The 25280-nt window shown below is 49.5% G+C and overlaps 2 protein-coding genes across 2 annotated transcripts in view; one reads left to right on the forward strand and one right to left on the reverse strand.

Moving 5' to 3' along the window:
• The first annotated feature begins 13 nt into the window (after window positions 1-13).
• On the forward strand, window positions 14-5450 carry ERMAP (erythroblast membrane associated protein (Scianna blood group)). Its single transcript, XM_032232076.1, has 5 exons — window positions 14-981; window positions 2568-2663; window positions 2751-3007; window positions 3099-3214; window positions 3973-5450. The coding sequence occupies exons 1-5, from the start codon at window positions 535-537 to the stop codon at window positions 4521-4523; spliced, it is 1467 nt and encodes a 488-aa protein (XP_032087967.1). The 5' UTR covers window positions 14-534; the 3' UTR covers window positions 4524-5450.
• A 3478-nt stretch (window positions 5451-8928) lies between these two features.
• The window catches only part of LOC116518614 (protein-arginine deiminase type-2-like), a 42491-nt gene continuing 26139 nt past the window's right edge, over window positions 8929-25280 (reverse strand). Inside the window, exons 11-16 of the mRNA XM_032232130.1 lie at window positions 18544-18695; window positions 17403-17542; window positions 14481-14579; window positions 11704-11789; window positions 10798-10926; window positions 8929-9162 (exon numbers count right to left, since the gene is read on the reverse strand). Coding sequence (XP_032088021.1) covers window positions 8929-9162; window positions 10798-10926; window positions 11704-11789; window positions 14481-14579; window positions 17403-17542; window positions 18544-18695 — 840 coding nt within the window. The remainder of the gene's footprint in view (window positions 9163-10797; window positions 10927-11703; window positions 11790-14480; window positions 14580-17402; window positions 17543-18543; window positions 18696-25280) is intronic.

The following is a 25280-nucleotide window of genomic DNA, read 5'->3' on the forward strand; positions in this document are numbered from 1 at the left end:
CAGGGATAGTCCGACGAGCGCCTCATCGGGCCGGCCGTGCGGGCCACTGTCTGACGTCACAAATCCACCATTGAAGACGCCGCGGCCTAGAGCGGCCTCCCCGCAGAGACAAGGAAATGCAACGAGTGCCTCGCGCAGCGCTAAAGGCCATTGGGGCAGGGCGGACACGGGCCAGTCTTTGTGACGTCACGAATCCACCATCGAGGACGCGGGCGGGCTAGAGCGGCCTCCCCGCAGAGGCAAGAAGTCCGACAAGCGCCTTTCGCCGCGCCAAAGGCCATTCTATGACGTCACGAATCCACCACCGAGGACGGTGCGCAGCCTAGAGTGGCCACCCCGTAGAGCGTGAGGCCGGAAATCCGTCCGTCGCTTCCGGAAACGAGCCGGAAGCCTTTTCATTCTTACCGAGAAGCGGCTCCGAGACTGTCCGCTTTTCTATTCTCTCTCTCGTTCTCTGGCCTAATTTCCCTCCCCCGCCCGCAGCCGGCGCCTTCCGAGGACGAGGGCGGGCGGAGGGCCGAGGGAAGCGCCGCCATGTCGGTCCCTGCCCCGGGCTGCAGCCTGAAGGACGAGCTGCTGTGCCCCATCTGCCTGGGCCTCTATCAGGAGCCGGTGAGCTTCGGCTGCGAGCACTACTTCTGCCGGCGCTGCATCTCGGAGCACTGGAGCCGCCAGGAGGCCCAGGCGGCTCCGGCCCGCGACTGCCCCGAGTGCCGCCGGGCTTTCTCCGCCCCCGCCCTGGCTCCCAGCCTCAAGCTGGCCAACATCGTCGAGCGCTTCACCGCCTTCCCGCCCGAGGCCGCCCTGGGAGGCGCCGGCAGGGGAGGCCGAGGCGGAGGGACGCCCTGCGGGAAAGCCCACGCCAAAGTCCGCCTCTTTTGCCTGACCGACCGCGCCGTCGTCTGCTTCTTCTGCGACCGGCCCGCCCTCCACGAGCAACACCAGGTCACCGGGCTGGACGAGGCCTTCGAGGAGATGCAGGTCGGAAGGGGGGAGGGGCTTCCCGGGGGGGGCATCTCTGTCCTCCCCCCCCAATGCCAGACCATGGAGGAGGTGGCTCCCTGTCTCTCCAGGATGGATGCCAGGCTGGCATGGGGGCAGCTGTGGCAGCGTCTCTGGCATCAGGATGGGTGCCAGGCTGGCCAAGGAGCCCCCTCCCCCTGGGTTGGGCCAGCTGGGGCCCTGCTTTGCCAACCTCACCCGGGCCAGACCATGGAGAATCTCTGCCGCTCCGGGATGGGTGCCATGGGGACAGCTGGGGGGAGGTTTCCTCTTGACTTCCCAAGGTGGGTGCCAGGCCGGCCATGGGTCACTCCTGCTTTCCTGGGCAAGGGCCACTTGGGATCCTGCTTCATCCCCTACCCACTGGGCCAGATCTCTAGAGGCTCCCTGCTTCTCCAGGATAGCATAGGGGCAGCTGGGGAGGGGGTCTCCTCTGGTCCCAGGGTGGTGGTGCCATGCTGGCCATGGGACACTCCTCCCCTGGGTGGTAGCTAGCTGGGATCCTGGTTTGACACACCTTCACATGCAACACCAGTGTCTAAGACGCTGCAGATCCAGATGAGCGTGGAGACCAATGATAGCAAAGCAAGATCCTTTCCCAACTACAGTGTGCCTGGATTATTATTTTAAATGAGGTTACAATGGAGGACGTGGTGGCTAAGACGCTGAGCTTGTCAATCAGAAAGTTCGGAGGTTCGAATTCCTAGTGCCACGTAACAGTGAGCTCCCATTACTTGTCCCAGCCTAGCAGTCCGAAAGCACGTAAAAAATGCAAGTCGAAAAATAGGAACCACCTTTGGTGGGAAGGTCGCAGCGTTCCGTGCACCGTTGACCTTTAGTCATGCCAGTCACATGACCACGGAGATGTCTTTGGTCCGCACTGGCTCTTTGGCTTTGAAACAGAGATGAGAACCGGCCGCTAGAGTCGGGAACGACTAGCACATAGGTTCGAGGGGAACTTTTACCTTACCACATGAAAAGGGACTGCTTGACTCCTCAGGATAGGTGTCAGGCTGGCATGGGCGCAGCTGGAGGGGGGGGGGTGTCTATTATGTCTCCAGAGTGGATGCCAGGCTGTCCAAGGGGCACTCCTGCTTCCCTGGGTGCAGGTCACCTTGGGCCTTGCTTTGCACCCCATTCCAAGCCACAAGGACTCCTTGCCTCTCTGGGATAGGTGCCTGACTGGCCAAGGGGCTTCCCTGAGTGGTAGCCAGCTGGGGCCATGCTTTGACACACACACACACACACACACACACAAAAGGGATTCCTTCCCTCTTCAAGGTGGGTGCAGCCGGGGTCTGCTATGTCTCTGGGATCGGTGCCAGGCTGTCCAAGGGGCACTCCTGCTTCCCTGGGTGTGGGGCTCTGCTCTGCCACTGTGGCAGGATAGCCATGGGGCAGGGCAGTGAGCTTCCTGCTTCTCTGAGATGGGTGCTCCCAGGGGTGGGTGCCCACTGAGGCTGGGAGGATGAGTCCCACTGTCTCCCCCTATCCTGCCTGGATTGGGTTGGGCACTGCCTAGACACTGCCCAGAGACTCTCACCCCAATGCCGGTCTCATTCCAGAGGGAGCTGAAGGAGCAGCTGCAGACCCTCCAGGACAGCGAGCGTGGGCACACGGAAGCCCTGGTTCTGCTGAAGCATCAGCTGGCCGAGACCAAGGTAAGGGCCGGGCGGGGGGCTCTGCCCTGGACATTCCCATCCCCTGGTGACCGGGACCTACTCAGTGCTTGCTTGCCTGTCTTCCAGTCCTCGGCCAAGGGATTGCGGGCCACCATCGGTGAAGCCTTTGAGCGGCTGCATCGGCTGCTCCGCGACCGCCAGAAGGCCATGCTGGAGGAGCTGGAGGCCGACACGGCCCGGACTCTGACTGACATCGAGCAGAAGATCCAGCGCTACAGCCTGCAGCTGCGTAAAGTGCAAGAAGGTAGCCAGATCCTGCAGGAAAGACTGGCGGAAACCGACAAGCACAACTTCCTGGCGGGCATCGCCTCTCTCTCGGAGAGGTGCGTGGAGCTGGTGGGCAGTGCCAGGAGGTGGGGCTAGGGGCACAGCAGAGGCTAATCTCAGTCTCCTCCCCCCTCTTCCCCCCCAAAGGCTGAAGGGGAAGATCCACGAAACGAGTCTCACCTATGAGGATTTCCCCACATCGAAATACATGGGGCCTCTGCAGTACACCATCTGGAAATCCCTGTTCCAGGACATCCAGCCAGGTGAGTCAGCTCCTTGCCCAGTTAGGTGGTCGGGAGACCCACTCCAAGGCCTTGAAACCTCCAAAGAGCAATATAACTGCCTCTTGTGGCCCACCAGAAGATTCGGATAGTGATGAGGTTGGGGAAGAACATGGGCCAGTCCTGGAGTCTGGGGAAGGCTCTGATGAGGGCTCTGTGTCAGAGGCAGAGGGTGGGCCAGAGCCGTATGCCAGTTATCAGCTGCCTTCAGAGTCAGACATCAGTGAGGCAGAGGGACAGCTGGAGCCTGTTCCCAGTGTGTGCCTGCGCAGTTGCCAGGAGAAGGGAACAGCTAAATAACAGGGGTCGACTTGAGAGTAAGGCCACAGGTGGACAATGAATGGCCCCTCCCAGAGGGAACAAAATAGGAGCGAAAGGGGAGTGGAATTTGCAGGAGGCTTCTTTGGTTCGTACCTCTCCAAGACTCTTTGCCATGTTTCGCAGATACCAGCCAGGCAGCTCTCCAAGCCAGATAAGGTCTGTGACTGTAAATCCTCCCACAGTCAATCAATAAAAGGGGGTTTTGTCGGGACCAGGAGTTGGCTTCATGCTCTTGGGAAGCTTCAGTTAGAACCCGCCCCTCCCAAAGAGCTTCAATCATAATTATCCCATTTGGATAATGGCCTTTTTTGTTTTGACCCCCTTCCAGAACAGAGTTACCATAGTCCCTAGAGACGGCCTTGGTTCTTCCCCAATCAGGTGACCTCACTCCGTCTTTTCTCTCCCCCTTCCTTCCCCAGTGCCTGCCACGCTGACCCTGGACCCGGCCACCGCTCACCAGCGCCTGATCCTCTCCGACGACTGCACCCTCGTCTCCTACGGCAACCTGCACCCGCAGCCGCTGCAGGACTCGCCCAAGCGCTTCGACGTGGAGGTCTCGGTGCTGGGCTCAGAGGCCTTCAATGGTGGCATCCACTACTGGGAGGTGGTGGTCTCGGAGAAGACCCAGTGGATGATCGGGCTGGCCCACGAGGCCGTCACCCGCAAGGGGAACATCCAGATCCAGCCCAGCCGCGGATTCTACTGCATCGTCATGCACGACGGCAACCAGTACAGCGCCTGCACTGAGCCCTGGACGCGGCTGAACGTCAAGAGCAAGCTGGAGAAAGTTGGGGTCTTCCTGGATTACGCCAAGGGGCTGCTCATTTTCTACAACGCCGACGACATGTCCTGGCTTTACACTTTCCGGGAGAAGTTCCCGGGGAAACTCTGCTCCTACTTCAGCCCCGGGCAAAGCCACGCCAATGGGAAGAACGTGCAGCCGCTCCGGATTAACACTATCCGCATCTGAGGACTCCCGGTTGCGGAACGGTGAAATCGATCCCGATGCGGGCAACGCGTGAGCTGCTCTGGGATACCATTCCGAGCTGCCAGGGACTGAACAAAGCAAGGGGAGCGGGGGACCCACTTGGTGTGAGGATTCCCCTAGGGCAGAGCATGGGAAGTGGCGCTATGGACGATGGCCCTTGGGACTCCTTCCTCAGGGGTTCTACGACATTCGCCGCTCTCCGATGCAGTGAGGAAGGATATAACGTGGGAGGGTCTTTTAAGAGGCAGGGATATCTGGTGTTCTGGTCAGCCTTGTTCGGGCAACTTTATTATTATTATTTTTTTTTGGCATGCTTTTTCCCCAAAGTTCCCCCATCCCATCATTTTTGCAAAACTGGGGAGAGGGAGGGAAGGGTCAATGCTACGGAATGTAGCTCGTTTTAATTCCTGCTTTTAAGCCGAGCAGGAAGCAAGAGAGGGGAACAAGCGGACCAGTCAGAAAATAAACAGGGCTAACAGGTCTTAATTCTCAACGGGAGGTTTGTGTCGTGACTTGCGCAGGATGTGTTTGTTATTTATTAAAAAGGGTGGGGTGGGGGGAATAGAATTATTGGCTGCTTGCAGTGCAAAACGGGAAGCCTGGTTCTGTATTTGCCAGCCTCCACAAAGACTGAGGGACGAGGTTGCATTAGATGCAACTTATTGCACCTGACTGCTGAATGAATTCATTCCTGTTCTGGGAATCTTCCACATGCGAAGCCAGGAGGAGGTGTGCTGACTAATCGAAAGCCCACCGTGCGGTTAAGCAAACCTGTCTTGGGGGCAAGATACTCTCCCCCCACCCTCCGTTTCAGAAATCCCACCCGACCTCAATAGTTAGTGAAGAGAAAGACCAGGGGAGACAGGATAGCAGTCTTCCAATATTTGAGGGGCTGCCCCAGAGAGGAAGGGGGGGTGTCAAGCTATTTTCCAAAGCACCTGAAGTCCAGACAAGGAATAATGGATGGAAACTGACCAATAAGAGGAATTTAATAAGAGAAATAAGGAGGAATTTTCTGACAGTGAGACCAATGGAACAGAAGTTGCCTTTGGAAGTTGTGGGAGCTTTCAAGAAGAGACTGGACTGCCATCTGTCAGAAATGGTGTAGTGTCTCCTGCTTGGGTGGGGGGTTTGGACTAGATGACCTACAAGGTCCCACCAGAGGGCAGTGTTGGCTTAATTCATGCCATGCGTGGGAGGGGGCGGGTTGTCCCTGTCAGTGTGGGGGTTTAAAGGGGGAAGAAAACGTTTGATGGGTTTGGGCAAGGGGAATGGCGAGAGAGTTCAGCAGGGGTTCCCTTGCCAGAGGGTGCCCATTTTATGTAAACCTTTACGGTGGAAATTTCTGTTAAGTCTGTAATTAAAAGTTTGGCCACTGGACGGAGCTTTCTTGCAACGCTTTAATGTTGTTTTATGAATTTGGGGAGGAGGGTGGTGGGGAAGCTGATGGGGTGGGGTGATTTTAGGCTCTGTCTCCGTGCTGCACTTCGGCCCTTTTTTGTTCTGTTTGCCTGGCGCCCCAAAATTAAGGCACTGGGGTGCCTTAATTAACATCTCTGGCTGAGATGTTGGCTGTTGGAACAAAAGGAAATTCCACCTGGGTTTATTTGTTGTTGTTAGTTGCGAAGTTGTGTCTGACTCATCACAACCCCATGGACAACGTTCCTCCAGGCCTTCCTGTCCTCTCCCATCCTCTGGAGTCCATTTAAGCTCACGCTGACTGCTTGGGTGACTCCATCCAGCCACCTCCTCCTCTGTCGTCCCCTTCTTTTGCCCTCCATCTTTCCCAGCATGAGGCTCTTCTCCAGGGAGTCCTTCTTCCTTTTCATGAGGTGGCCAAAGCATTTGAGTTTCCTCTTCAGGATCTGGCCTTCTAAAGAGCAGTCAGGGATGATCTCCTCTAGGACTGGCCGGTTGGATCGCCTTGCAGTCCAAGGGACTCAGTGCAGGAGTCTTCTTCTCCAGCACCAGAGTTCAAAGGCCTCTGTTCTTTGGCACTCAGCCTTCCTTATGGTCCAACCTTCACAGCCATCCGTTGCAACTGGGGAAACCATTGCCTTGACTATGCCCACTTTTGTTGGCAGGGTGATGTCTCTGACTTTATCTAGCAACGCCCTTTTTTGTTCAAAGTCGCAATGTTGGCTGAATTCACACAAGACTCGGTGATTAAATCATCTCATTTTCTACAATTGCACTAAACCTCAAATGGGACAGATTGGTGCAGCATAAGAGAGCCACAACCCTCCCCCCCCATTAAATAGTGACTGAACATTAAAGAGTAGTAACTGTGAGAGGGATCTTGGATTCCTAGTGGACAACCATTTAAATATGAGCCAGCCATGTGCAGCAGCTGCCAAAAAAGCCAACCCAGTTCTAGGCTGCATCAACAGAGGGATAGAATCAGATCATGTGAAGTGTTGATACCACTTTATAAGGCCTTGGGAAGGCCACACTTGGGATACTGCATCCAGTTTTGGTCGCCACGATGTAGAAAAGATGTGGAGACTCTAGAAAAAGTGCAGAGAAGAGTAACAAAGAGGATTAGGGGACTGCAAGCTAAAGCATATAAAGAACGGTTGCAGGAACTGGATATGTCTAATGAAAAGGAGGACATGGGGAGACATAATAACAGTCTTCCAATATCTCTGGGGCTGCCACAGAAGAGGAAATCAAGCTATTCTCCAAAGCACTTGAGGGCAGGACAAGAAGCAATGGGTGGAAACTAATCAAGGAGAGAAGCAACCTAGAACCAAGGAGAAATTTCCTGACAGTGAGGACAATCAGTGGAACAACTTGCCTGCAGAAGTTCTGAATGCTCCAACACTGGAAGTTTTAAGAAGATGTTGAATAACCATTTGTCTGAAGTGGTGGAGGGTTTCCTGCCTAAGCAGAGGGTTGGACTAGAAGACCCCCACGGTCTCTTCCAACTCTGTTATTCTATCCTAAATTAATCAAGTTTAGGGGATTTGGTGGGGGAGTGACTACAGATTTTCCCCTCTGGTGAAAGCGTTCCTGTTTTTGGTCTCTCTGTCACTCCCTCCCGATGCCCTTGGGCTCTTTCCAACACCAGAAGCCATCTCTCCAGAAACAATGGTGTGCCCTTCCAATCCAAGCTGTAAAGCTTTCCATTTCAACCCCAAACCCCACCATTCAAATCCCCCCCCCCTAGTTGTTATTCTGGCTGTGTGAACGGTGCATGAATTTGTGTCTGTGTGTGGGGAGGGGGACAGAGAGTCTTGATAGTAGCAGCCAAAGATGTTTGTTCAAGGAATAATAAAAATACGAAATCACGGTTGCAAATCCTCCCGCCCCCCCTTCAGAAGGGACATCGCACTCTGCAAAATCCTCGCACGCGCACGCTGCAATTATGGCCACGCCAGGGGTGAAATGCATGGTAGGAGGGGTGGTAGTAGGAAATGCTTTGAAAAGTTTTTAAAAAGTTCTCAATGATCAGCGTTGTGACAATCATCTGTGCCTAATTGTGATTGTTGCAAGGGGGCCCTTTTGTGTGAAGTCCAGCTGCTTTTTACGTTGAGTGTGAGTCAGTTGTGCAGCTTTTGTGTTATTTTTGTGTAAAGCGTGATAGTTGGTTTTTTGAGCTCTCTGTGAGGTTCCTGCTTGTTGCAGGGGCCGTTTTGTGTGAAGTTCAGCTGCTTTTACATTGTGTGTGTCAGTTGTGCAGCCACACCCACCCGGTCACACAATCACTAAGCCACGCCCACCCAGTCATATGACCACTAAGCCATGCCCGCCCAGTCACATGATCACCAAGCCACGCCCACCCGGTCATGACCACTAAGCCATGCCCACCCGGTCACACGATCACCAAGCCATGCCCACCCGGTCATATGACCACCAAGCCACACCCACAGAACTGGTAGGAAAAAAAATTGAATTTCACCACTGGGCCACGCCACAACCGTTGTCGCCTCATTTTTATTCCTGTTGTTCCAAAGTGGGCTCCCACAACAAAGGCCGAGAGCTGTAACACGCACCCCTCCCCTGCGTAAGGGCCCTTTTCTTGGCTACATATCAGGGGAAGGAAGGAAGGGGGGGATGCTGAAGATTAATTTAGGGAGGGCAAAGAAATCCCACACCATACACACAGCAGTCAGGACACCTGATTGGGCCCTGCAACGCTCCGTATAAGAGCCTAGACACTGGGTCCAATCAACACAACATGCTACCTTGCAGTGTTCAGACAAACAGTTTCTCCTCCCCCCCTGCCTCGCGGCGCCTGCTGACTCACGCAGCTTCTCAAAGCGGGCGTGTAAAGACGCCCAGATTCCCGCTCACGCAGGTCAACCAGGCACCCGGGAGGGTCAAAAAGTGTGTGTCTGAAACCCAACGTCCCCTCTCGACTTTCCCGGTGAGCGGCAGCGCCCCTTCAGGGCACTGCCTTCCACCACTGGAAGGCGAACGGCTTCCGCTGGACGTTGGTGCCGCAGTGGACTTCTCCCAGTTGCTTGTGGTAGGAGGAGATGTCGTCGATGAAGCTGCAGGCCAGCCCCAGGGGCTCCAGCATGGAGGAGACGTTCTGCTCCAAGCAACACTCGCCCTCGATGATGGGCCCAAACGGTTTGGGGATGCCCAGATCCCTGGAAAGCACAATCATGTTCACCTGGGAAGATAAGAATGAAAGGCAAAACAACGTGCTAAGTGAGGGGTTTTGTTGTGGCCTGCCAGTTGACAATGGAGCTGGCAGAAGATTCAGACAGTGAGCAGGTTGGGGAGGAACATGGGCCACTCCTGGAGTCTGGGAAAGGCTCTGATGAGGGCTCTGTGTCAGAGGCAGAGACGGGGCCGAGGCTGTCTGGCAATTCTCAACTCTTTTGGAGCTAGACGCCAGTGAGGCAGAGGAACAGCTGGAGCCTGTTCCCAGTGTGCGCATATGCAGAAGACAAGAACAGCTCAGAAATCAGGGTCGACTTGGGAGTAAAGCCACAGGTGGATGGTGATTGGCCCTCCCATAGGGAATAAAAGAGGAGCAAAAGGGGAGTGGGCTTTTGCAGGAAACAATTCGGTCCGTCATTAGATTCGTTTCAGGAGTGTGAAGATCTGTCCGTGAATCTCAGAGACTCTGTGCCCAGTCTTTCCTTGCACAGCACTTCATTTGGGAAAATGTTTACATGGCAGCTTTCCAAGCTAGATAAGGTCTGTGGTCATAATTACTCCTTTGAAAAACTGTTTGCCAGACCTTCACTGAATGTGAAGGAGAGGAATTCACATTTGTTTAATAAAAAGGGTTTTGTCGGGACCAGGACTCTTCCTCGTGCTTTTTGGGGAAGCCTCGTTCGAGGGGGGAGGAAAATTTGGGGGGCAGAAACGGCCTTGTATTTCAGAAGCTGACTGGGAAGAGGGGATAAGTGAGCACATGGAGGACGTGGCCCCGAAGAGCCATGGTGGTGCAGTGGTTAGAATGCAGTACTGCAGGCTAATTCTGCCCATTGCCAAAAGTTCGATCCTCACCAGATCAAGGTTGACTCAGCCTTCCGCCCTTTTGTAAAATGAGGATCCAGATTGTTGGGGGGAATAGGCTGATTTTTTAATCCCTTGGAGAGGGTTATAAAGTGGTATATAAGTCTGAGTCAGGGGTCGGCAACCTTAAACACTCAAAAGAGCCATTTGGGCCCCTTTCCTACACAAAAGAAAACACCAGGAGCCACAAAAACCCTTCCCGTGTCTGATTATTTCCCGAGCAGCCACAAAACTAATATATGTAGTTGAATTGAATATTCTGTTCTGTTCTGAAACTTTTCTTGCATTTAACCAGGGTTGGCTTACTGGGTGTTGAAAAACTCAATAAATCACGTGCCAGCAGGTTTCGCACCTTGGCGGTTGTGACGCATATTTTGAGCAACAGGGAGCCGCAGCAGATGAAAGAGCCACATGCGGCTCAGATTGCTGACTCCTGGTCTAAGTCCTCTTGCTATTATCTGCCCTCCCACACAACGTAAGGAGGCAGAAAAGCAGCAGCCACTTCCCCGGCTCGCTTTCAGCATCATCAAAGGCTGCCCTTCCTAAATTTTTTTTTTGGGGGGGAGCTTTCCCCACTCCATCCATGGGGCAAATGCAAACACAGGTCAATTCAAGTGCCGAGGTCTGCAAAGAGCATTTTGCAAGGAGTAAACTTTAAAACTTCTGCAAATTTTAAAAAGTGAAGAGGGAGCATAGGAAGGCCGGCCAAAACAGAGGTTTCCAAGGATGTTGCTAGGACTGGGGGCTTTGACACCAGCAGCCCCCCTCCCCCGCTCACCATGTTGGGAAAATAAGCCATGGCTTTTCCTCCTTTGTCTATCTTGAAGAGGGCAGGCAGGTCAATGATATCCTTCTCGCTCAGGCCCAGTTCCTTCTTGAGGATATCGCGGTTCCAGTCGATGCACCTCTGGAGGGGGGAGAAAAACAGTGGCCGGACCCAGCATTAAAGGTAAACGTTCCCCTCGCACATATGTGCTAGTTGTTCCCAGCTCTAGGGGGCGGTGCTCATCTCCGTTTCAAAGCCGAAGAGCTTTGAAACGTGCAGACATCCTTAGAACGCAGACACTTAAATTCCCACTAGATTTTTAGACCTCAAAATATATGCTGTGCTCCCCAAATTTCTGAGATATATGGAAAACCATTGAAGGGTTAAGGGATGACATGATAGCAGTGTTGCAATATTTGAGGGGCTGCCCCAAAGAAGAGGGGGTGGGTGTCCACCTATTCTCCAAAGCACCTGAGGGCAGAACAAGAAGCAATGGGTGGAATCTAATCAAGGAAAGAAGCAACTTAGAACTGAGGAGAAATTTCCTGCCAGTTAAGAACAATTAACCAGTGGAACAGAAATTGCCTCCAGAAGTTGTGAATGCTCCAACACTGGAAGTCTTTAAGAAGAGGTTAGATAATCATTTGAAGTGGTGTAGGGCTTCCTGCCTAAGCAGGGGGGGTTGGACCAGAAGACCTTCAAGGTCTCTTCCAACTCTGTTATTATCTATTTGTTCTGATCATGGTTTTGTTGAATCTCTTTTGAGCCTTCTACCAAAGTTAGAAGATGACCAGAAAGAAATCTGGTCTCTAAAAGGATTTAGAGAGGCAAATGAAAAGCAAGGTCACACACACACACACACACACACACACACACACACACACACACACACACACACGACACCCTGTAAAGCCTCACCTGTACGTATTGATTCTCCTGCACCATAATGTCATTAGAAAGGACCTTGTTGATGGTGACGCGTTTGGTATCTGTGCCTGAGTATCCTGGAGAGAGACAGAGGGAGAGAGAGAGGGAGAGAGAGAGAGGGAGACAGACAGAGACAGGGAAAAAGACAGAGAAAGAGACGGAGAGAGAGACAGAGAAAAAGACAGGGGGAGAGAGAGAGAGAAAGAGAAAGAAAGAGGGAGAGGGAGAGACAGAGAAAAAGACGGAGAGAGACAGAGAGAGGGAGACAGACAGACAAGGAAAAAGACAGAGAAAGAGACAGGGAAAGAGAGGGAGACGGAAAAAGACAGAAAGAGACAGAGAGAGAAAAAGGAGGGAGAGACAGAAAAAGAGAAGGAGAGAGAGAGAGAAAAAGACACAGAGAGAAAAAGACAGGGAGAGAGACAGAGAGGGAGACAGAGACAGACGGGAAAAGATAGAAAAAGAGACAGAGGGAGAGAGAGAAAAAGACAGAAAGGGAAAGAAAGAGAGGGAGGGAGAGAGACACAGAAAAAGACAGGGAGAGAGACAGACAAAGAGACAAAGAGAAAGAAAGAGACAGACAGAAAGAGGGAGAGACAAAGGCAGAGGGACAGAGAGAGACAGAGACAGAGGGGGGAGAGAGAAAGAAGGGGGGAGAGACACACAGAGACAGAGAGAAAGACAGGGACAAAGAGACAGAGGGGGGAGAGAGACAGAAAGAGAGATAGACGGGGGGAGAGAGAAAGAGAGACAAAGACACAGAAAGAAAAAAGAAAGAGGAAGAAAAAGAGGGAGAGAGAGAGAGAGAGACAGAAAGAAAGGGCGGGGGAGAGAGAGAGATACAGACAGAGGGGGAGAGAGAGAGAGAGAAAGAGACAAAGACAGACAGAAAAAGACAGAAAGAAAGAGAGGGAGAGACAGACAGAGAGAGAAAGAAACGTGGGGGGAGAGAAGGCAAACGTGAAGGTTGTTTCCCTTCTGTGGATGACCAAGGTGGGATGCCTGAGAAAAACCCTCCACCTTTCAGTCCCCTTCAAAGCCCACTTGCCCCCCCCCCCCACCCAGGAAGGCAGAGCCGAGGAAGCAGAGTCACCAGCCAGGCTGTGCCGAGGGACCCATCCGGCCTGGCAGCTAATCTCCATTGGAGACGACACCCCTCCATTTGGGAATTGGGAAGTGTGGTGATTTACGTCCCCTTCAGCTCCTTTTTAAATGAAGAGAAATGGCCCACTCGGAAGGCCCAGCTGTCGGGCAATAAAATGTCACCCGCCTGCGATCCCCTCCCACCTGTTCCGAGCGCTGCTCTGCCTGGCGTCAAGCGGGTCTCGCTAGCTCTCCGACGGTGCCACCCGCCTCCGCTAGGATTGTAGCCCTGCCCGCTAAACCCCCTCGCAGCAAGAAAAATCTTGTCTATCCTGCACATCTGCTTTAGAGAAGCCCAGGATAAAACTGGGTGCCAAAATGCCACCGTTTCCTATTCCAGATATGTTGTTTCCTATTCCAGATATCTGGTCTTCAAGGTCTGTAACTGTTTGCAGCAGATGGCATGGTTTGCGCAGAAGGTCACTGATCAAGATGGGATGGACTGGTTGCATTCATGGTATGGAGACCATAACTTGGTCCTTAACACCAAGGAGACCAAGGAGCTTATAGCGGACTACAGAAGGAATAGATCAGACACCCAGCCTTTGCTTATCAATGGAGACTGAGTGGAGCAAGTGGTCAGTTTTAAGTTTTGGGTGTCGTCATAAAAAGAGGACCTCACCTGGGGCAACTCACACTGCAATCCTGGTCAAAAGGTTCCAGCAGAGTTTATACTCCCTGAGACATCTCAGGAAACGACAAATTAACGAAAAACGGCTGGTGACCTTCTACCGCTGCACCATAGAGAGTATTTTAACTTACTGCACCTGTGTCTGGTTTGCCGATTAGCGCTCCAGAGGGTCAATGTCATTGCCCAGAGGGTCATGGGTTGCCCCTCTCCCCTCTTTGGAAGAGCTTTATAGTTCCCTCTGCCTTAAGAAAGTTCAAAACATCCTTAAAGATCCATTCCCCCTCTCCCGCTTTTTTTTTTTGAACTATTACCATCTGGCAGCCGGTACAGGACAATAAAATCAAGGCTGAAAAACAGTTTCTATCCCAGGGCAGGAACCATATTGAATTCTACGGTGTAGTGCAATCTGTTGCTGCACCGGCCCTGTGGGACGATCTACCCGCAGAGATCCGGACCCTTACCACTCTCCCGGCCTTCCGTAAAGCCGTCAAGACCTGGATGTTCCGGCAGGCCTGGGGCTGTTGATTGATATCCAGCCCCGCTTAGATGGAATGGATGATGTGGAATTTTAATATTGTATTTTTTACTTTTAAATTTTAAATGTTTCTTTGTCTTGTTGTGAGCCGCCCAGAGTCCCAATGGGAGTGGGCGGCATACAAATTTTATTAAACTTGGAAACTTGAATGTAATATCGGGGTTTTCAAATTCAATGATATAGCAAGGATGTGTGTTTGTGTTTTTATTTTTATAGTTAGAATGTACACTGAAGATGGCATTTAATTTCATTGTACGAGGTGCAATGACAATGAACTAAACTAAACTAAAAAACTAAACTAAACTAAACTAAACTTTGCTCATCCTCCCTCCGGCACACAATTTACGTTGCTACTGACCCACTTGGAGACTTCCTCCCATTCTCGGGGAGGGAAGTGGGTCTCACCACTCCACTTCTGCTATCAAAAGTTTGCAACTGGGGATGCGGGAGACCACTCACCTTTAAACATGATGGCTTCCCCGTGGCCTTCTTTCTGCTTCTCTCGGAAAAGCTTGTAGCAGGCGGAGGGGCTGGCCATGAGCATCCGGAATTGCGGGGGGGGGGGGGGGGCGGCGAAGGAAGACATTGGGCATAATGTGGCAGACAATTTCAATAAATTATTATCTACTTTATTCATTAAACATGAAACTCAAGTCAACTGAACATTTAAAAATGTATCACAAATATTATTAGCTGGCCCTGATGGTTGATACAGGCTGCTGCCAGCATTCTAGGCATAGACCCAAGTATTTTCTTAAAATATACGATGTTCCGAGTAGTGCAATTTTTTTTTTTGCAGTTCCGCTGGTGTTATTGCAGGAAGCTGCAATCTCTTGATGTATTGTGTCAAATTCTTGGACAGGGTGCCAAGTGCCCCGATGACAATGGGCATCACTGTCACATGTTTCATCCATAATCACGTAATTTTGATGCGTGACCCGACAAAAGCGCGCATGACAAAAGCGTGCCGACAAAACCGCGTCGCTAAAACCATGATGTCATCAACGCGTCGACAACAGCGCGTCGACAGAAGGGCGATTTACAACAGCGCGTCGACAGAAGGGCGATTTAAGTTAAGGTAAGGGTTAGGCTTAAGGTTAGGTTTAGGGTTAGGGTTAGGGTTAGGTTTAGGGTTACGTTTAGGGTTAGGGTTAGAGTTACATTTAGGGCAGAGGTGGGTTCCTACCAGTTCACACCTATTCGGTAGAACCGGTTCGTCAAATCTACTGAACCAGTTAGAAGAGGTTCCTCCAGTGGACCCGGAAAGCAAGCCACACCTACAGAAGAGGTTCCAAAATTTTTTGAAACCCACCACTGGTTTAGGGTTAGGTTTAGGTTTAGGTTTACAGCGCGCTTCTGTCGCTGCGCTGTTGTCGGCGCGATTCAGCGCTCATTCGTCGGAGCGCTTTAGAACTCGCGGTTTTGTCACCGCGGTTTAGTCAGGCGCGCTTTTGTCGGTCGCCCTTTAGTCAGTGAACCATTTTGATGGCCAGGACGTGTTATTTCATGATTTTTTTCTAGTTCTTTTTCTTCGATTCTGGTGTCTCCTGGTACAGCGATATCAATAAGTTATTATTATTTATTATTATTATACTTTATTCATTAAACATGAAACTCAGCCAACTGAACATTCAAAAATGCATCACAAATACCATTGACTGGTGCTAATGGTTGATACGGGTTGCTGCCAGCATCCTAGGTATCAACCAAGTATCTTCTTAAAATATATGATGTTCCTAGTAGCACAGTTTTTTGCAATTCTGCTGGTGTTATTGCAGGAAGCTGCAATTTCTTTTAAGTTTTTTTGTAAAATTCTTGGACATGGTGCCAAGTGCCCCGATGACAGTGGGTATCACTGTTACATGTTTCATCCATAGCCGTGTAGTTTCAATGGCCAGGTCGCGATATTTCATTAATTTTTCTAGTTCTTTTTCTTTGACTCTGGCATCTCCAGGAACAGAGATGCAGTAACAGTAACGTCGGAGGATATAAGCTGTTCCAAGTAGGGTGGTTTTTTTGTAGAATCAGAATGTTCAAGTCTGATAAATTTAAAATTTTCAAATAGCGAGGTAGCCCTTTAGGTATTGCTCCAAGGGCTCCAATTACAATCGGGACAACACACGATTTCTTTTTCCACAGTCGCTCAACTTCAATTTGCAAGTCCCGGTACTTTGTGATTTTTTTTCTTGCTGCTTATCTTCAATTCATGCATTTACAGGTATTGCAATGTCAATGAACCAAACTTTTTTCTTTTCAACTATTGTTATGTCAGGTGTGTTGTGGGCCAAGTGCCTGTCAGTCTGAATTCTGAAGTCCCACAAGATCTTGAATTTCTCATTCTCTAAAACCTTCTGAACCTGATGTTCCCAGTGTTTTTTGCTGTACTCAAATCTAAACTTCTGGCAGTTTCCAGGGAATGATTTTAGCAACGCAGTCATGGCGTTGTAGGTAGTCAGTTTGTGAAATTTTGCTGCACCCACTGATCAAATAGTTGACTGTCTCGTCTTTCTCATTGCAGAGGTGACATTTGCTATTGGTGGTAACATGCTGAATTTTTGCCTTCATGCAATTTGCGGCTAAGACTTGTTCTTGAGCTGCTACAATAAAGCCTTCTGTTTCTTTTTTCAGTGCTCCTGATCTTAACCAGTTCCAAGTTAGCTTTTGGTCAGCTTTGCCTTTTCAAGCATTGGCTATCCGTAGCATTGTTTTTTCCAATTTTCAGCTCACTTCTCAATTACTTCTTTCTTATATTCAGCTTTTGACTTAGTTGTCTTTAAAAGGCCTCCTTTATTTACTTCCTTAATCATTGGTTCTTCACTTTTCTGGATGTAATCATTCAAGCTGGGTTTTTCTTCTTCCACAGTCTGTTTTACTTGTAGGAGTCCTCGACCACCCTCTGCTCTTGGTAGATATAATCGGTCAACATCACTTTTAGAGTGCAGGGCATGATTCATTGTCATAAGCTTCTTTGTTTTTCTGTCCAAATCGTTCAACTCGATCTGGGTCCAGTCAATTATTTGCTATTGGTGGTAACATGCTGAATTTTGGCCTTCATGTACCTTGTGGCTAAGGCTTGTTCTTGAGCTGCCAAAATAAAGCCTTCTGTTTCTTTTTTCAGTACTCCTGATCTCAACCAGTTCCAAGTTAGCTTTTGGTTAGATGATGATTACCACCACCACCACCACCACCACCACCACCACTACTACTACTACTACTACTTACTACTACTACTACTACTACTACTACTACTACTACTACTACTACTACTAAGAGTGCTGGCACTCTTTGAAAGCCCAGCAGAGAAGGGCACCATAAAGCTGCCCCAACTGGGAGAATGTAGGAAGACATTTTAAAGGAAAAATTGTGCCATTCTTGCCTTCTTGCCAGGGACGGGAACGAAGGTCACAAACTCGTCCACGTGGCCAACGGTCAGCCAGTCTGAATACAGCTCCACTGGGGACTGGACCCGCTGGGCCTGGAGGAAATTGCGCACCACCTTGGTCATTCGGCGTCCCCCAGAACTAGAAGGAAGGAAGGCAGAAAGGGAGAGATGAAAGAAGAATAGATGGATGGATAGAAGGAAGGGAGGAAAAAGGAGGAAGGATGGAAGGTAGAAAAGGAGAGATGACAGAAGAATGGATGGATGGAAGGAAGGAAGGAATGAAGGAGGGAGGGAGGAGAAAAGAATTGTTGTCCCATCAGAATCCTAAAAGGGTTACACCATAGCTGCAATGAACCAGCCTTATTGCATCTGCCTTATATTACATTACATCAGCTTGCAGATTACAGCTTACAACCTTTCATCAGCTGGCAGCTATTAAATCCTCAATACCTTGACAAAAAAGGTGGGAGGGAGGTAGAAAGAGAGAGATGAGAGAAGAATGGCTGGATGGAAGGAAGGAAGAAAAATAGAAAGGGAGGGATGAGAGAAGGATAGTTGGGAGGGGTGGAAGAAGGAAGGAAAGAAGGAAGGAAGGAAAAAGGGAGGGAAGAAGGTAGAAAGGGAGCGATGAGAGAAGAATAGTTGGGAAAGGTAGAGGAAGGAAGGGAAGAAGAAAGGAAGGAAGGAAGGAAAAGGGGAGGGAAGAACGTAAAAAGGGAGAGATGAGAAGAATGGTTGGGAGGGAAGGAGGAAAGAAGGAAGGAAAAAGGGAAGGAGGGAGAAAGGGAGAGATGAGTGAAGAATAGATGGATGGATGGAAGGAAGGAGGAAGAAGAGAGGTAGAAAGGAAGAAAAGAGAGAAGAATGGTTGGGAGGGAGGGAGGAAGGAAGGAAGGAAAAGGGAGGGAGGGAGGGAAAAAGGGAGAGATGAGTGAAGAATAGATGGATGGATGAAAGGAAGAAAGAAGGAGAGAGGTAGAAAGGAATAAAAGAGAGAAGAATGGTTGGGAGGGAGGGAGGAAGGAAGGAAAAAGAGAGGAAGGAAATGAGAGAAGGAAGGAAACTTTGAGCGTGCCCAAATAATACACATAAAAATCAATAAGCTGCATTCCCCAGTTTCCACAAACTTTTCCTGCTTACGTGGGGAAGCTGCTCCCAATGAGGATCCTGCCCAAAGGATACTCCTTCCCATGGACCGAGACTGGGGGGCTGACCTCCAAGTTCCCAAAGGAGTCCAGGCTGGTGACGATCTCAAAGAGAGGCTCCCGTGTCACGTAGCCAAAATCTGGGCCCTGGGGAGAGAAAGCAAGAGATGAAGTTTCATGGCAGATGTCTACCTGAAGAGGACAGGAATCCAAGCTCTGGCTCAGGTCTGCCATCGTAAACACTTCAGGATGCTTCCCTTCGGCTGGCACCCTGCCGTAAAATGTGGGAGGGGGGGTAGGGAGGAGGGACGACAGGAAGCAGAGATGCCAATCCAGAACATAACAACCAAGGACATGAGTGTGAGAATGGAATGGGGAACTCCACCAGAGGTGTTCTGTCCAAGGCTTCCTAAGAGCTTGAAGCCAACTCCTTGTCCTGACAAAACCCCTTTTTTATTAATTTGCTGTGAATTCTGCTCATTTGCATCCAGCAAATGAGGATTTACAGTCACAGATCTTATCTGGTTTGGAGAACTGCCAGGAAGGAAGGAAAGAGAAGGGAAGGAGGGAGGGATGGGGAAGGAAGGAAGGAAAGAAGGAAGGAAGGGAAGGAGGGAGAAAATAGAAGGAAGAGAGAAAGGGAAGGAGGAAAGGGAGAGATGAGAGAAGAATACTTGGGTGGTTGGGAGGGAGGGAGGGAGGAAGGAAGGAAAGGAAGGAAGGAAGGAAGGAAAAAGGGAGGAGAATGAAGAGGGAAAGGGAAGGAGGAAAGGGAGAGATGAGAGAAGAATAGTTGGGTGGATGGAAGGGAGGAAGGAAAAAGGAAGGGAGGAAGGAAGGAAAGAAAGAAAGAAGGAAAAGGGAGGAAGGGAGGAGAAGGAAGAGGGAAAGGGAAGGAGGAAAGGGAGAGATGAGAGAAGAATAGTTAGGTGGATGGAAGGGAGGAAGGAAGGAAGGAAAAGGAAGGGAAGGAGGGATGGGGGAGGGAGGGAAGGAAGAAGAAAAAGGAAAGAAAAAGGAAGAGAGAAAGGGAAGGAGGAAAGGGAGAGATGAGAGAAGAATAGTTGGGTGGTTGGAAGGGAGGAAGGAAAAAGGAGGGAAGGAAAGGAAGGAAGGGATGGGGAGGGAAGAAAGAAAGAAGGAAAAGGAAGGGAGGAAGGAGAAGGAAGAGAGAAAGGGAAGGAGGAAAAGGAGAGACGAATACTTTGGTGGTTGGAAGAGAGGAAGGAAAAAGGAGGGAATGGAAGAAGGAAGGGAAAAGGAAAGAAAGGAAGTCACATTGGAAAAGTTCCTCCAGAGCTGTGGTCACCTCCTGTGTGCAGACGGAGCCCCACAGCTTCCCGCAGAGCAAAATGCACAGAAATATCCTTCTGCACATTCTGCCGTTCAGAGACCATTTTCGTAAACACTTCAGGGGACTCAAGCCGAGCCAAGGAAATCCCGCTTCCCAGGAAAGGCAAAGGCACATATCCAACTTATCCGCCAATCAGCCCTGTGGAATCCCGGCTGTAAATCTCTCTGCCGTCAAGCCACTAGTCCTGATGAAGCCACTGGGGGGGCTTTCCTCCTAGCCAAAGGAATCTCACTCCAGGGCAGGCAGGCAGGAGGAAGAAGAAGAAGAGAGAGGGACAGAAAGGGCTTTGAAAACGGAGAGCCGCTCGGGTCCAGGAGAACCTGCCAGGGCAGCTTTGCTGCAAATTAGACGGCTTGTGCCCAGGCCACGCGGCTGTAATTCCATCCAGCGGACTGGGCCGCTGGGACAGGCGAGAGGGAAGGGCAGTCTGTCCTGCCAGGTATGCTTGTCAGGATCTTGTGCCAACCATGGGCTCCGGGAGATTGGCAGGAGGTCACTGACGACGTCTTCATCTCTGAGCCCAGGCAGGGAGAAACTTCTCTGGTTGGCACGGAGAAGGACACACGTGTGTGCCCCTGTGTGCATGTGGCCAGACTTCTTTGAATAGAGTAGAGTAGAGTAGAGTAGAGTAGAGTAGAGTAGAGTAGAGTAGAGTAGAGTAGAGTAGAGTAGAGTAGAGTAGAGTAGAATAGAATAATAATAGAATAGAATAGAATGTAGGATAGACATAATAGAATAGAATACAATACAAAAGAACTAGAAATAGAACAAGAAAGGGATAGGGATAGGATAGAATAGGGAATAGAATAGAATAGGAACAGAGTAGAGTAGAATAGAACAGAAATAGAAATAAGTGGAAAGGGATAGGTAATAGAATAGAGTAGAGTAAAATAGAATAGAATAGGGAATAGAATAAGAAATAGAAAGAATAGAAATAGAATAGGAATAGAGTAGAGTAGAACAGAAATAGAACAGGAAAGGGATATGTATAGGATAGGATTTGGAATAGAATAGAATAGGGAATAGAATAGAATAGGAATAGAGTAGAGTAGAATAGAATAGGGAATAGAATAGGGAATAGAATAGAAAAAGAAATAGAAAGAATAGAAATAGAATAGGAATAAGGGATAGAATAGGAATAGGGAATAGAATAGAATGGGAATAGAAAGAATAGAAAGAAAGAATAGGAATAGGAATAGAAAAAGAAATAGAAAGAATAGAAATAGAATAGGAATAGGGGATAGAGTAGAATAGGGAATAGAATAGAATAGAAATAGAAAGAATAGAAAGAAAGAATAGGAATAGGAATAGAATAAGAAATAGAAAGAATAGAAATAGAATAGGAATAGGGGATAGAATAGAATAGGGAATAGAATAGAAATAGAAAGAATAGAAAGAATAGGAATAGGAATAGAATAAGAAATAGAAAGAATAGAAATAGAAAGAATAGGAATAGAAATAGGAATAAAATTGAATAGAAATAGAAAGAATGGAAATAGAAAGAATAGGAGGAATAGGAATAGACCAAATGGGATTGGACACACAAGGAATTTGTTTTCGGTTCGTAAGGTGTCAGTGTGAATAAAAAAAACAAGATACATTCGTCAAGAATCATAAGATACAACACTTAATGATAGCCAAAGGGTACAAATAAGCAATCAGGAAACAATATCAAAATAAATCCCAAGGATACAAGCCACAAAGTTACAGTCCTGCAGTCCTAAGTGGGAGGAGATGGGGGAGAGGAACGATAAGAAGACTAATAGTAATAATAGTGCAGCCTTAGTGAATAGTTAGACAGGGAATTATTTGTTTAGCAGAGTAATGGCGTTCGGGGGAAAAACTGCCTTTATGTCTAATTGCTCTGGTGTGCAGTGCTCTATAGCGTCGTTTTGAGAGTAGGAGTTGAAACAATTGATGTCCAGGATGTGAGGGGTCTGCAGATATTTTCACAGCCCTCTTTTTGACTCGTGCAGTGCCCAGGTCCTCAATGGAAGGCAGGTTGGTGCCATTGTTTTTTCTGCAGTTCTGATTATCCTCTGAAGTCTCTGTCTGTCTTGTTGGGTTGCAGAGCCAAACCAGACAGTTATAGAGGTGCAGATGACGGACTCAATAATTCCTCTGTAGAACAGAATCAGCATTTGAGAAAGGAAGGCAGGCACCAGGAGACACTACAGCTTCAGAAAATCTTGCGCAACCGTTTTCACAACCTTGCAAATCCTCCCCCCTTCCCTTGCCTGTTTCCCCTCCCCACAGCCAGGCTCTGAAAGTGGGGAGGCCGAAGCCGGAGAGAGTCTTGAGTTACAAGCCTTGGTTTCTGCTAGCTTCTGCTAAAGTTTTTAAAAAGGCCATTAATTCTCAAGAGGTGTGGAAAGAAAACCCGCCTTCCCTCCACTTGGCTGCCCTGTTCCTTTTTCAGCTTTCTTGCAAATTCCCCGGGATTAGCAAGCGGCATTTGGCAATCCCTCTGGGCACTTATACAGAAGCCTCAAATGTGTCTACATGGTTTTAATGCATGTTTTACTCGTGGGGCAGATATCCCCAAGTTGGCCGGCATGCTGCCTCACCCAGGATGCCCCAGGACAGTGGCTTAAAAAGTGGAAGGAAATAACTGCACTGTCCTCGGCCAAAGGAGCACCACATTCGAACCCAGACGCCTCTCAACAATTTCTTTTACTATTTTCTTTAATGAAGGGAAGGACTAGGGGAGACATGATAGCAGTGTTCCAATATCTCAGGGGTTGCCACAAAGAAGAGGGAGTCAAACTATTCTCCAAAGCACCCGAAGGCCAGACAAGGAATAATGAGGGCAGGACAAGAAGTAATGGGTGGAAACTAATCAAGGAGAGAAGCAACATAGAACTGCGGAGAAATCTCCTGACAGTGAGAACAATTAATCAGTGGAACAACTTGCCTCCAGAAGTTGTGAATGCTCCAACATGGAAAGTTTTTAAGAAGATGTTGGATAGCCACATGTCTGAAGTGGTGTAGAGTTTCCTGCCTAAGCAGGGGGTTGGACTAGAAGACCTTCAAGGTCCCTTCCAGCTCTGTGATTCTATATTCTAATCAAAGAGAGAAGCACCTTAGAACTAAGGAGAAATTTCCTGACAGTGAGAAAAATTAATCAGTGGAACAACTTGCCTCCAGAAGTTGTGAATGCTCCAACACTAGAAGTTTTTAAGATGTTGGATACCCATTTCTCTGAAGTGGTGTAGAGTTTCCTGCCCAAGTAGGGGGTTGGATTAGAAGACCTCCAAGGCCCCTTCCAAGTCTGTTATTGTATGTTGTATGTTCCTCCAAGATAACAATTTGCGGTGCAAAAACAGCCAAAGAAGGCCAGATATCTCTAGAAAACCGCGCGAAATCCCGAAACTCCATCCTGATCGCTACCAAATTCTTTTCCTTCTGCTCTGTGTCCACGGAGAAATGAATTCTTCCTGGTCTCGTTTTCCGTTAAGTGCCTCTCAAGAGGCTACGAACAGGCACTTATCCAGCCGGTGGTGAGAAAGAGCAGTCTGCTAAGTACCCTCATCGGAAAATGAGAAGGCACAAAGTCAGGGGGCCAAGGAGAGGAAAGATTGAACAAAAGATGGGGATATTTAATATTTAAGCACTCCGGCTTCTTGGTTTCCCTTGGCGAAACAAACGGCAGGAGACAGGTAGAAAATTTTTCCCCCCACGGTTGATCTCCGTCAACCAACCTGGATTTTATTTGCAAAGTGAGAGAGGTATGCTATTTCTCCCTCCGTGACCAATTCAGGGTTGCACGTCCTCATCGGAAGGCAGGAGAAATGATGGATTTCCTACATTTAGGAATGATCAGTCCATATATGGATAGGGAGCGTCTTCTTCGTGTCACACTGGCGGCGCCTCGCTCTCGGCTCCGGTTACCAGCTACGCTTCGAAAACAGCCAGGTTCTGGCGCCACATGGGAAGAGATCCGATTAAATTCACAGGCTACCCTCCCCCCCCAAATTCAGGGGTGCCGAAGCGTTGCAGGGTCCCTATTGGGGATCGTACAGAGTTTTTGAGGGGTTGATAGGTTTGGAACTCAGGGGGGACAGGAGTCCTTGACGGAGTCCTTGGCGGAGGAGGTCTGGGCCCTCCAGAAAACCTTTCCATTCTTGGCAGGGCATCTGTAGCATACGCCATCCCCTAAATATGGGTGTCCAGTTCATGCATTCCACTTCTGGACGCCACGGATCGACATGGGACCTTGAAAACAACACTCGGCAATCCGAAGGTCCATTAAGGATGGCATGCCTGCTGCATTGTGCCTGTCGGGAAAAGTCCTAACGCAAGCAAGTGCCCGAGGGTTGAAGAGGAGGCTAGAACTGAGGTGGCAAACCTGTGGTACGCGGGCCGGAGGTGGCACGCACAGCCCTCTCAGGGGGCACGTGCTCCGTCGCCAGCTGGTCTTCGCGGGTGTTGGAGTGCCAGAAGACAGCCTGAAGACGGCTGACGAACAGCCAAAATATAGGCCACTTTTGGGGCGTTTTCAGGCCATTTTTCTGTCTGTTTTCAGGCTGTTTTTTGCCCCCAAAACGGCCTGCAAACAACCCAGAAAATGGCCCCGAAAAGGCATGCGCACGCCAGCCAGCTGGTCTTCGCGGGTGTCGGAGTGCCAGAAAATGGCCTGAAGAGGCCTAAAAACAGCCAAAATATAGGCCATTTTGGGCCGTTTTCAGGCCAATTTCAGGCTGTTTTGAGGCCATTTTCAGGCCATTTTTGGGCTGTTTTCAAGCCAGTTTTTGGGCATTTTTCTGTCTGTTTTCAGGCTGTTTTTGGCCCAAAAATGGCCTGCAAATGGCCCAGAAAATGGCCCCCAAAAAGACATGCGCATGCCAGCCAGCTCGTCATTGGTTATCCAGCACTCTGGAACACGCAAATGCATGTTGCATGCACATGCGTTCCAGTTTGGGCACTCAGTGCTGAAAAGGTTTGCCATCACTGGGCTAGAAACTTTATATACAGGATTAAGACTAAGCCGCCAATCCTTTTTTTCTTATTGTCGAATCCTTATTCTATACAATAGAGTGGGAAGGGGCCTCGGAGGTATTCTAGTCCAACCCGCTGCTCGAGCAGTCCTTATCCCATTTCGGACAAACGGCTGCCCAGTCTCCTTTTGAAAGCCACCCACAACTTCTAAAGCTAAGCCTGATTAATAGTTTTCACTGTCAGGAAATTTATCCACAATTCCAGGTTGCTCCTCTAGTTCGTTAGTTTCCAACCATTGTTTCTTGCCTGGCCTTTTGATGTTTTGGAAAATAGGTTGACCGGACTCCCCTCTTCTTTGTGGCAGCCTCTCAAATATTGGAACACTGCTATCATACCTCCCTTTCTGACCCTCTCTCCGCTGTACGCCAAGGCACTCCAAG

This window comes from Thamnophis elegans, chromosome 15 (genome assembly GCF_009769535.1).
Source record: "Thamnophis elegans isolate rThaEle1 chromosome 15, rThaEle1.pri, whole genome shotgun sequence".
NCBI classification, from domain to species: Eukaryota; Metazoa; Chordata; class Lepidosauria; order Squamata; family Colubridae; genus Thamnophis; species Thamnophis elegans.

Bases quoted from the DNA above. Each gene is read 5' to 3' on its own strand.
- ERMAP (XM_032232076.1), top strand. From the start codon at position 535: ATGTCGGTCCCTGCCCCGGGCTGCAGCCTGAAGGACGAGCTGCTGTGC. The intron at 982-2,567 runs GTCGGAAGGGGG...GTCTCATTCCAG, and splicing joins AGGCCTTCGAGGAGATGCAG to AGGGAGCTGAAGGAGCAGCT. The intron at 2,664-2,750 runs GTAAGGGCCGGG...CCTGTCTTCCAG, and splicing joins ATCAGCTGGCCGAGACCAAG to TCCTCGGCCAAGGGATTGCG.